This window comes from Lactuca virosa, chromosome 8, assembly GCF_052849685.1.
Source record: "Lactuca virosa cultivar CGN04683 chromosome 8, Lactuca_virosa_CGN04683_v6, whole genome shotgun sequence".
Classification (NCBI taxonomy): Eukaryota; Viridiplantae; Streptophyta; class Magnoliopsida; order Asterales; family Asteraceae; genus Lactuca; species Lactuca virosa.
In genome coordinates this window covers 7,039,519-7,052,160 of record NC_136433.1, presented here as the reverse complement: position 1 = coordinate 7,052,160, position 12,642 = coordinate 7,039,519, and the positions used below count along the sequence as shown (strand labels likewise).

At 35.5% G+C, this 12,642-nt stretch overlaps 2 protein-coding genes across 2 annotated transcripts; one reads left to right on the top strand and one right to left on the bottom strand.

The window, feature by feature from the left end:
• Positions 1-2,793: 2,793 nt before the first annotated feature.
• Positions 2,794-3,523, bottom strand: LOC145130062 (uncharacterized). The gene is made up of 2 exons (XM_079064910.1): positions 3,445-3,523; positions 2,794-3,374 (listed from the first exon to the last, which is right to left on the bottom strand). Exons 1-2 carry the CDS (start codon positions 3,521-3,523, stop codon positions 2,794-2,796), a joined length of 660 nt encoding a protein of 219 aa, XP_078921036.1.
• Positions 3,524-5,108: 1,585 nt separating this feature from the next.
• LOC145133871 (uncharacterized) lies at positions 5,109-7,049 on the top strand. The gene is made up of 2 exons (XM_079068827.1): positions 5,109-5,286; positions 5,685-7,049. The coding sequence occupies exons 1-2, from the start codon at positions 5,263-5,265 to the stop codon at positions 6,549-6,551; spliced, it is 891 nt and encodes a 296-aa protein (XP_078924953.1). The 5' UTR covers positions 5,109-5,262; the 3' UTR covers positions 6,552-7,049.
• Positions 7,050-12,642: the final 5,593 nt, after the last annotated feature.

The following is a 12,642-nucleotide window of genomic DNA, read 5'->3' as shown; positions in this document are numbered from 1 at the left end:
GCTTGAGCTTGTAGATCCATAGTCATTTTCATCTTGGCAAGCCATTTGAGGTAAAAAGCTCTCATCTTGATGGTTGTTTATGCTAGATCCAACTCAGGGTGTTATTTGTGCATTTTTGGGTCTTTTAAGCCATATTTGAGATTATGTTCTACTCCAGAAGCCATGGATGTTAGATCATAGCACATTTGAGGTCCCTTGTCCATAAAAATGCAATCTTTATTAGTTATTTTGGTCCATGCATGTGTTAGGGTCCTTAATATAGTTCTTTTTAGTTTTGGGTCCCATTAAGTCATGTATGGGAATAAAGTTGCCAACTTTACGTGTTAAGTCACCATTTAGGATCAGATCTGAGAGTTTGGCTGGATGGCTTAACCGATTAAGTGCTTAATGAGTTGGATTGGTGGTCTGCGGAGTACGCGAGACGTACCTAGCTCGTACGTTGCGCATATTGGCCCCGGAAGGAGTACGCTAAGTGTAAGTCTGAGTACGCCCATCGTACTCAACAGTTTGACCTTCGGTTAACTTTGATGGGTTTGGGCCATATTTTGGACTTTTAGGGTTTGGGCCTTGATTGGGCTATTGAACTTCTGAATTTGGACCATGGATAAACTATGGGCTTTCTTGGAATTAGGTCCATGATGGTTTTTGGGCCCAATTAGGAAGTTGGGCCATATTGGGCCTTGGGATGCAATTTAGGAATTTAGGCCTTTTGAGCAAATGGGTTGGGCCTTGGTTTTGGGCCAAGTAAGAAAAGGGTAAAATGGACTTTTACCCTGGATGCTTGACAAGTAATTTAGATTCTTGATTTTGGGTCGAGATCCAATTATTAATTGGATATTATTTTATGGTGTTAACGTGGGGATTTTCCGGATCAGTAGACCGAGATTTTACTTGAGAGATTCAGCAGCTAGAGGTGAGTTTCCTCACTGTGTTTAGTGGGTCGAAGGCACCACTGTCGGCCCATGGTTTATTATGATTAGAATGCTAGTTGTCTGTGTGACTCTACATGTATGTTTTCTGATATGTTTACCGGGCGAGGCCTGATGATTATATTGTATGATATTTATCTTTGTGATTCTTGCATGCATTTATGTGTTTGTATGTATACCGGGCAGGGCCCAATGCCAGGCGGGGACTGATGACTGTCAGATCTGTTTCGAGTGGGGCCTGATGCTAGGCGGGACCCATTATATGTTTGTTATGTATGGTATGTGGTATTTTGGGGAACTCACTAAGCTTTGTGCTACCGGTTTTCAGTTTATTTTTCAGGTACTTCTGGTTCGAATAGAAAGAGCTCGGGATGACTGCACTGTCCACACCATATTGTTCCGCATTTTACATGACTCTGATATTTTTGGATGTTATTCGATATACTATGATTTCACTATGGTTTTATGGTATTAATATGGATGATGGTTTTATTTAATATAAAAATCAAAATTTTTGGTCTTAATTTTTGGGACGTTACAATATGTTACTATGATATACTCTCGACTATTTTGATATGATTATCGTATGATTGAAATGAATTTAAAAATGAAAATTTTATCTGAATTTTTGGGATGTTACAACAGTCTTCACACATTCACTCCAATAAGCTATGCCCAATCCTGATTGAAAGAATAAAGATCTAGCTATTTCAAGTATGTGACGGTGTTTTCTTTCCACTAAACCATTTTGGTGTGGATTATATGGCGTGGAAGTTTGATGGATAATGCCATTCTGCTCAAAGAAAGTTTTCCCTTCATTACTTGAACCTAGTTCATAAGCATTGTCAGAACGAATGATCTTGACTTTTTTTTGAAATTTGTGTTTTCACAAATTTAACAAATCGTTTGATTAATGTAAAAACATAACTTTTGTTATTCATTAAATGCACCCAAGTATGCTTGTTGTAGTCATCTACAATTCTAATGAAATATTTATATCCATCATGAAAAATATGCTTATAAGGTGCCCATACATCAACATGTATAGTTACAAAAGGAGTATTTGTGATTGTAATGCTTTTTGGAAAATGAAGTTTATGTTGTTTAGCATTTACACAAACAGAACAAGGATCAACATTATGAGAAGAAGAAATAAGAGAAAGGCTTTGAAGTTTATGAAATGAAAGATGGCCAAAACGTTTATGCCATAACAAAGCATTACAATCATATTTGATTACAAACATATTAAAACAAGCTAGAAATTGTAAATTGAAAGACATGGTAGATTGAAGAGTATTATGATCAGAAACATAAAGATCATTCACTCCTTTACCAAGTTTGCCAAAAACAAGTCTATTCTTCAATGAGGGGTCATGCATCAAACAACTTGAATCAATGAAGATTGTCAAGTTTTACAGTTAAGAAGTGAGTTTTGTTATGGAAAGTAAATTGTATTTGAAACAAGGCATGAAGAAAACACCATGAAGAATGATGTTTTCATGAAGTCTTACATCACCAATGAAAGTAACAGGAGTAGAATGACCATCAGGAAGACTAATATGAATTCGCTGAAGTAATTGGTCATGGATAGGAAAATAGAACGATTAGAACATATGTGATTAGTTGCACCAGTGTCAATGATCCATGATTCACCATGAGTTAATAAAGAAGAAGAATTGTAAACATTTGCAGCAAATGCGTTGAATGAAAAGTTTTTACCTTTATTGTTCATAGAACCTTCTATGATTGAGAGATAAAACTGATTGACTGGTGATGATTGAGTAATAGTGTTAGTACTCAATAGTTAAAGCAAATGTTCATATTGTTCTGGTGAAATAGAAGGAGTATGCATGGTGGTGACATTTTAAATTGTAGCTTTAGGATCTTCTCTTTTGGATTTTGTGAATTTGAAGTTTGCAGGGAATCCAACCAGCCTGTAACACTGAGCTTTTATGTGGCTAGACTTCTTACAATGATTACAAAAGAGTTGTTTCTTGGATATGGAAGATTCATTTGAAATATGCATAGCAACAACATCTGAATTGAAAGAGGAAGATGCAATAATACCTCTTTGTCTCTCTTCTTGAACCATCATTGAATAAACTGTGGACGCAGTTAGTAATGGATTCATCATTATTGTATGACCACGAAGAATTTTATAAGACTCATTAAGTCCCATCAAAAGTTGAATGAGTCTTTGATCTTCTAAGAACTTGTGAATTGTAACAGCAGACGTGCAAGAGCAAGGTGGAATTGCTTGAACGATTCTTAATTCATCCCAAATTTTACTCAATTTGGTGAAATAAGTCGAAAAATCTTCAGATCCTTGTGACATAGAGTACAACTGTTGTTGAATCTGATAGAGTAAAGCACCATCGGCTTGTTCATAACGATGATTTAGTTCAATCAATATATCTTTTGCAGTTTGAAGGAAGAGTAAGCTCTCTGCAATTCGTATACAGAATTTAGGAGCCAACTTATCACCATTGAATTAGCTCGAAACCAATTGGAATACGATGAATCATATGAAAGAGGTTGCAAATTGATCCATCTACAAATCCGATTTTGGTTTTCACATCTAAAGTAATCGTCATTGATCGCTTCCATGAATGAAAACCAATGTCATTGAATACAGATGTTACCAAAAGAGAATTTGGATTGTCAGAAGAATTAAGGAAGTACATACTGGATTTTATCAAGAATTGAAGAATTGGCAGGATTTGATTGAGACATTCTGATTGAATTGAGAAAAGAAATGACGAATTGAACAAATGACGATGAAAAAACGATTTCAAAAAAAATCAATTCAATAAGAAAGATCGAGAACTGAATCTGATACCATGTTAAGATCAAGAGAGAGAAATTTTAATCATTCTTTCATTGATTGAATTCATTAAGTTACAAATGAACTGAAAGAGACTATTTATATACAATGATCTGTCTAAAACTAACCGTAACAAGTAATAATACAGAAATGACTAAAATGCCCATGAGTCTATAAGAGACAATAACATTTGTAACTAACTTCTTAAGAGTAACTGTAATAGGAGCTCTACATTTTTGTAGCTAGTGAAGCATTTTTTTATTCAAAGAAAAAACTATGCATGTAAATAACATGAATGTACCAGTGTTCCTCCAATAATGGAACCCAAAAAACTTAAAGGATTGATGGAAATTTTGGGTTGATCATAATTTTCATTTGGGGAGGACAAAGTTCTTTTATCGATGATTTTATACTTCAATTCTTATAAATCTCTATTAATTACTGATATCAAAAGAGGACGAACATACCTAGCTATTGGTTTTTCTCCAATTGTCAAATTTGATCACGTATACATTGATGAAAAGATCAGTGATTTTTCATCTGATTCTGACTCGTACGTTTCAAGTAATAATCGTTAGTGATATGAGCATATAAGTTGCTTAATTACCTGTTTTTGTCTTTCTTTGGAAAAAAATAATAATTTTGCATGTCCCTTCATGTCACAAGAAAGCATAATGAAGAATGAGTGAAAAGATGTTGCATGAAGCGGACAAGCATTACTTTCTCCAAGTCACAAACAGAGAATATAAAACACTCCACTTTGCATACCTGCAAAATTCCACTCACATACAAAATCACTTTAACAAAGATTCTGTTAATTTACTTTTATTCTCAAAATTATTGACTCAAATCATTTGGCTGTTATTTAATTTGAAATTTAAAAAAAAAATCTTTATAATATTCATAGTAAATAAGCATTAATTATAATGTATGACTTAATGTCTAAATAATAACCATACGAAAATCTCTACAACTTAAAAGAAGTTTATAACAATGATATGGAACTAAACGTCACAAGATTCTCTTCAAACATAATAACTTATTTGCAAAATGAAAAAAAAAAAAAAAAAAAAAAAAAGAGTTCATGTAACTCTTTACACAGTTTTACGTAGAATAAATAAAACAATATTGGTTTAATTGACATTATTTTACAAAGCCATAATTTCTTGTTTTAAGAGACATAAAGTTATATATGTCACTGTTAAAAAAAGACTGTTTAAAAAGTATAACATTACAATAGTTTAATAGGCAATTTTTACAAAGGTGTAACGGTTTTTTTAGAAAATAGTGGGTGAAGACAAAGATGCCCCTCCCAAAATAAATAAATAAATAAATAAGGTAGCTAAGTGAGTTGAGCGAGCCAACCCGCACCTCCTTCCAGTGTGTTGCTTTGCTTTATGAGTTATGACCACCTCCAATCCCTCCAAAAGTGGGTGGGTGTCTGTAGTCTCCTTTTTCTCATTCTCTCTCAACATCTCCACGAACTTTCCCTTTTCTTGAGATCATCTAATGGATGCTGCTCAGTGGTCGGAGGTAACCTAATCTCAGTTCAATTATATATATATAAAGACCATGCATATGTCTGTCTGTCAGTCTTGATTTTTAACTTTCTAACTAGGGTTTTATTTGTTTCTTGCTTTTGATGATGGCTAGGTTTAGTTTTTTGCACTTTTAAAAGAGATGATGGTGTACCATGTTGTTGTTCAACCACTAATTAAACCCAAATCTTTGAGTTGTGTTTGTCTGTATTACATATCTCATAATATTGTTCTTGAAAGTACTTACTACACTTTCTTTACTTTCCCTTTTAAATTCCCTCCTCACTCAAAAAAGTTGACCTAAAAAAGCTTTCTTTTTGAGACAAACTGATTTGGATTTGATAGCATGGAGTCATGTGTTCCTCCTTTTCTTTTTCTTTTTCAACTTTTCAGGGATTGGGAGTGGTGAAATCCATGGAAGAAAAGAAAAGTATTAGACCACAAAAGCCACAAGCTTTGAATTGTCCAAGGTGCAATTCAGCACACACAAAGTTTTGTTACTACAACAATTACAGCCTCTCTCAGCCAAGATACTTTTGCAAGACTTGTAGAAGGTACTGGACCGAAGGTGGATCTCTAAGAAACGTTCCGGTTGGCGGTGGTTCACGGAGGAACAAGCGATCGTCATCATCGTCATCATCATCAGTACCATCTGCAGCAGCAGTAGCAGCTTCGATATCTAAAAATCAGCACCAGATGATGATGGCCCCACCAGCACAAAGCATGATCACACAAAACCCTAGCAAGACTATGATCCTAGGTCAAGGTATAGGTAGTCAAGGTCAAGGTGGTCAAGACCTAAACCTAGGTTACACAAACATTTCTCTTCAATTTGGTAGCTTGCCATTCAATCCAAATACCACAAGCACCTCCAGTACTCAGTTCTCAGCCATCGAATTCTTGAAAAGTGGATTTGCTGATCCCAGAGAGGTGATGATGAACTCATTACCAAACACCATGATCATGCATTCTCCTGCAGGTTTGAATTTTTCTCTTGATGGATTTGAAAATGGTGGAGGTAATTATCACCATCATCCACAAGGAGGAGGTAGTGGGGTATCTAATCATCAAGGCACCATGAGTACTATCACCACAACGGCTGGTACAAGTGCAAATGCTAGGGTATTATTTCCCTTTGAAGATCTGAAGCCTATTTCAACATCAAATAGTGACTTGCTTGAGGCAACTAGAGGGCAAGGAGAATCTTCAAGTGGGTATTGGGGTACAGGTAGTGGAGGATTAGGAGGTGGATCATGGTAAATATATAACAGATCGAAGAATTTGAGTTCAAGTTTTGCTTTTTTCTTGATTTTTAGTTGTTTTTGAACTGTAGAAATTGTGGGTTAATTAATATATATAGTAATTACTGCATGTAATTTTACAAAAAATAGGTTAAACCATTTTTCTTTCCTTTTTGGTTTCAAGAAATGTCTGGCCGACGGTGGCAATTTTTTTTCAAGATCTTACAAATTAACATTTGGAATCGCACACCTTCATGAAAGTAAAATGGAAGTGGAATTTACCTGTGCGACAAGTACTAGGCGGCATGAATTCCATGATGCACATGGTAGACCACTTAAATGCAGCCACTTTATCTAAAGAAAATATGGGAGACTTGCGTTATCATGGAGTGACACCACTTACGGGTGCATATATAATTTAATAAATAAAGCATTTGAAATCAATTACATTTTTGTATGATGGATGTGTTCATAGATATCTTTTTATATATTAAATGTACGTTTTTTTTTTGTTCAATATATAACTGTTGAAATTTTGTAAATATAAAGATATGATTAATTAATAATCATATACAATAAGTTTACAATATTTAATCATAATGTGTTCTCTTTTTTACATTTAGACATTGTAGGTACGTTGTTAATCAATCATGCACATATGAACGTGTTACTTCATCAGATGGATGGTAATTGTTGTTGATCATTCAGTGTGATATTAAACTGCATGTATAATAATAATAATAATAATATAATAAAAATAATAATAATAATAAAGGAATTGCTGGATTTTTTTTTCTTGTTAAACATCGGAAGGATATGATAGTTTTGGAATGATAGAAAAGAAAGAATAACCTTTTCTTTCCTTGATAGTTTTTTTTAATAAATAATTGTTGGATACATTAATTGTTTTAAACATTTTTCAAGTTATTTGTCAATTGTAAAGCAAATGACAATGTTATTGACTATTATTTTAATAGAAATAGTAGATATGTTTAAGTTAATTTTTCTTGGATTATTTTTATTATAATATATTAGTAATTTTAGGCTATAAATATGAATGTTGTTTAACTATGTCTTGTATTCAACATTGTAACCGTCTGTTTCTTTTTAAAAAAAACTCGAGTATTTTTGACACTTGCACGTTTGAACAATAATTCACCTTTAAGGAAAATGACTTACGAGACCAACGAAGTTTCTAAATCATTCAAAAAACCCTAATTATGTTTTGTTTGTTCAAGAAAACTCAACAAACTTAACATTTTGTCTAAAAAAACCCAACTAAGTTATACTTTTGTTCAATTCTATGGAAGTCAAAAAAGAGAAACAGATGACGTGACTTATTACCATATCGGGAAATGACTTTTCAGACCAACGAAGTTTCCGAACCATTCAAAAAACCCCAATCATGTTTTGTCTGTTCAAAAAAACCAACGAACTTAATCTTTTGAACAGACAAAACATGATTGGGGTTTTTGAACGGTTTGGAAACTCCGTTACGCTTTTTTAGACAAAAGGTTAAGTTCATTGAGTTTTCTTGAACAAACAAAATATGATTGAGGTTTTTTGAACGGTTTGGAACTTCTGGGCTTGTAAGTCATTTTCCTTTCACCTTTAATATTGTATGCAATTAGATCATTAATTTTCAACAAGTTGTATTAGAGCGTACTTATTGTATGTCGAAGTATATGTCAAGGTTACTGATAGCAGATAAAGGTGAAGATGTTCAAAAATCCGAGAAGAACAATAGTGTTACGCTACATTATTCGTTGCTTACGAAGTTAAATTACTCGATGTAGGCTATAAAGATGCGAGTGAATTTGCAAGCACAAGGAGTGTGGCATGTAATTCAAAATAAAGATGTAGCAGAACAGAAATATCTAATGACTCTAGTTGCTATCTATCAAGCAATTCTGGAGGATGTGTTACTTATGTTATCTGAGAATGACACAACTAAAGAAGCATGGGAAACGCTTAAAGTGATGCACATAGGCGCCGATCAGGTAAAAGAGGCAAAAGTACAAACCTTGAGAAGTGACTTCGAGGTTATCCGATGAAAGACAGTGAATTGGTGGATGATTTTTTACGAGATTAAATAGCATTGTGACCGATATTCGATCTCTAAGCGAAAAAACTAAGGAAGTTGTGGTGGTAAAGAAATTTCTTCGAGCCGTGTCATTACGATTTATGCAAATCGTAACATCTACGGAACAATTTGGAGGCTTACAGAACATGATTGTAGAAGAGGTTGTGGGTCATTTAAAAACCCATTAAGAGGAGCTTCGAGGTTTTGGAGAACAAGGAGACGAACCTTCCTTGTTGGTTACACATGTCAAGTAGGCATCACAATACAAGAAACCAGAATGCGGGGAGCTCGTCAAACACCTCAAAGGATAGAGATAGTCGTGGTAGCCAAGGCCAACGAAGAGGCCGAGGATGAGGGTTTAGCCGAGGAGGTGGCCGTGAAACTAATGCAAAATAGAATGACCACAAAAAGGATAAAAGCAAAGTAAACCGCTTAAAATGTGAGAATTTTGGTCATTATGCATCGGAGTGCTCGGAAAAGAACCGCGGTGAGGAGGCAAACCTCACCGGCGTTTAATTTAATTCACTAGTTTTACATTTATAATTCTTAGTCTATCACATCTAAACCAACACCTTACAGGCAGTGAACTTGATCGAGTATAATATAGTTCTGAAAAACAAGGGTTTCGAACTCAAGGGTAATGATAGTAAATCAACATTATAAATTTTAATTATAGGTTATACTAAATAAAAAGGAAGCAGTAAAAAGGGGGATTTTGATTATAAAATCTCAAGTAATAAATAAGTAAACTAACTAGATAAACTAATTGGAAACGAATCACTTCAGGTACTTTCGTGTAAATCGGATTACATCTCAAAAACTGTAACATCCCAAAAAATCATGATAAAAATTTTCATTTTTGTAAAAACATTTCCACAAGAATCCATAGATAAACAACCATTGTTTTTAAATCATATCCAAGAAAATCAGAGTATCAAGTCAATCTCTCAAACCATAAAACCATAGGAGGATATATACGATCACGCCTTCGCCTTGCCTCGATTATCAAAAGTACCTAAAACATTGAAATCAACAACTGTAAGCCAAATCTTAGCGATTTCCCCTAAAATACTCCACACAACAATACATAAACAATGCATACACACCGAGCCCATAACATAAGACTGGATTGTCCCCGAGCCCACAACATAAGGCTAGATTACCCTCTCGGCATTCAGCTTATGACTGGATTGCTCCCGAGCCCACAACATATGACTGGATTACCCTCCCGACCCACAGCTTATACCTGGATTGCTCCCGAACCCACAACATAAGACTGGATTTTCCTCCCGGCCCACAACTTATGATTCGATTTCTCGCGGGTTTGTTGGCTTACAGCACAGAGCAGTATTGCCTCAACCCAACCGCACAATGTCGACATATGCAAACAATAATCAATAACCATCAAGTATAGGTAATCATACAGATCTACCAATCTAACATATCACTACAACATAGCAACACCCTATACACAAGGATACACAACACAATCTAGTGGGCCGACGTTGGTACCTTCGACCCACGAGTACAGTGAGGAAACTCACCTTGCAAAATCAGAAAAGCACAACATCGCTTTATCTCCTTGCACTGATCAATCCCTCGAACCGACTAACACCCAGAACAAATAAATTCTCAATTAACACCTAATTTCCTCCAAGTTTGACCCAAGGTCAAACTGGTCAAAAGTCAACGATCAAAGGTCCACAAGGCCAATGGTCAACTTAGTCAAAGTCAACGGCACATCGCGACCATTCCTTGGTTACGTCGTAGGGATGCAAAGACAAAACAATCGTGATTTCGAGCACCGTCACATCGTGACACATCCAATGTCACGTCGTGACTTCTGGTCAGAAAGGCAAAATCTTCATTAAGTGCTTAATCTCTTCAAACCAATGCCCATAACCTCAGATCTAATTCCTAAATAGCTTCATAATGGATAAAGTTTCCAACTTTATCCATTAGGATGGTCCAAACAACCAAGATCTAGTCTTTAAGCCTCAAAGGGACCAAGAATGCGTCTTTCTCAACTTAATCCATTAAGTCCAAGTCTCCAACCTTCACATTTGAATCAACATGATGTTTAGATGGATAAAGTTTCCAACTTTATCCATAATAATGTCCCAAACTTTCAAGATCTAAACTTTAATACACCAAAATGACCTAAAGGACCAAGATAACTTGCATGGCTAAAAGGGGAGGCAAAGATCGTAACTTTCCTAGTCCATGAGGTCCACGAAGCATTCAAAACTGATCAAAATATGTTTGATTTCACTCAACTCCAAGATCACCCATAAAATGGACCAAAAGTGCAAAATACCACAAATTTTGAGATCTAAAGAACTAAATAGAAAGATATGAACTTTATATGCATAATAGTCCAGAAATGGAGTGACTTTGATGGATCCAAACTTGAAACAACATTCATTGCAACCAAAAGAACCTTCTTGATCTTCGAGCTTCATCAAAATATCACCAACAACATTCAAAAGAGGAGATGGGAGAGGAGAGGAGCTCAAATCTTGAAGATGGAGTCTAGGGTTACTCCCAAGGAGTTCTAGATGTGATGGAGGCTAAAACAATACCATAAAACATCAATCCTTACCTTTAAATATGTTGAAAACCCTAAAATCCATGGGTTTGGGCTGCACATCGCTCACCTCGTGACAGCCTGTTTGTCACATCGTAACAGCTCTCACGTTGTGACAACATGCTTGTCACCTCGTGACAGCTCTTACGTCGTGAAAACATGCATGTCACCTCGTGACGACGGGTTTTCACCAAATTCCACTCCAACTTCAAATAGTCATAACTTCTTTGTTTCAACTCTGTTTTGGCGATCTTTATACGCACAGAAAGGTATTGACGAGCCCCACGACTATATATAATTAATTTTGACTTAATACATGTCGATCTAAAACCATATTTCATTCAAGAAACCCAAATATTACTTTTCCTATTTTACCCTTTGCTTCAAAGCGAAAATCGAGGGCTTAAATCATTCAATCGAACGTTATCAACATACGAAAGGGTCTAGAATCTATTCCCTTGAAGCCCAAGACCTTTACTCGATCCATTTGCGGCCCGCTATCCTAGTATTAGAAACATCCTAAAACTAGGTGTTATAATTCTCCCCCACTTAAACTAGATTTCACCCTTGAAATCTAACATGGTTGCAATCTTTACAAATTATACTAACACACTCCAAAAGCTCCCTCCAACCACTCCATATAATCATAACATCCATATCAAACTCAAGAGACCATTCAGAACCCTACACACAGCAAAACCCACTCAAACGGGAACTTCCAAACTAGATCTACTAACCATTTCCATCAATGTACTTCATAAAATTGAAAACCCAACAGTCTAAACTCTAGAGACATACCTAATGGATGATGATCATCTACTCGTCATACTTATCTCAAATATTTGACCATGAACACCACTAAACCGTACATGTCAATGTTAAAACATTACGATCAAGAATTTCAACCCATCCAAAATTCAGAATTCACCTAAAAGTTCTCAAAGACACACATGACTTTCTGACAAGTCATCATTATCCCACCGCTCCCACGGGTGTAACAGTGTCAATCTAGAAGAAAATCTCAGCGATATCCATACTCCCATACGCTCAAGGTACAACCACTTAACAAATCATCCAAGATTCCTACAACGAACTTCTTCATTGGCAACTCAACTTACTTAGAACTGTTCTCGCAACCACACATAAAGATCCACTGTGAAAACTCCATGAGGAACTGCCGATAATAACCGTGACTCTCTAACAAGTCAAAATCCTACCAAATTCCGACCCAAACCCGTCGGATACTAAGCCATCAGTAGTATTTACATACTGCTTAAAATGCACAACTATGCCAAATACCAACGAATCATATATACGAATCTCCACGACACAACTGCCAACCCAACATACACAAGTGAAATCCACGATGGTTCACGGCATGTCCTAACACCATCCAACCATTAGAATGAGAATCTTATGGTTCCTCGCCATTATTCCCAT

Excerpts from the sequence above, each read along its gene's own strand:
- LOC145130062 (XM_079064910.1), bottom strand. The coding sequence starts at position 3,523 with ATGACGATTACTTTAGATGTGAAAACCAAAATCGGATTTGTAGATGGA. Across the intron at positions 3,375-3,444 it reads CCTCTTTCATATGATTCATC|AGAGCTTACTCTTCCTTCAA; the intron begins GTATTCCAATTG and ends TACGAATTGCAG.
- LOC145133871 (XM_079068827.1), top strand. The coding sequence starts at position 5,263 with ATGGATGCTGCTCAGTGGTCGGAG. Across the intron at positions 5,287-5,684 it reads ATGCTGCTCAGTGGTCGGAG|GGATTGGGAGTGGTGAAATC; the intron begins GTAACCTAATCT and ends TCAACTTTTCAG.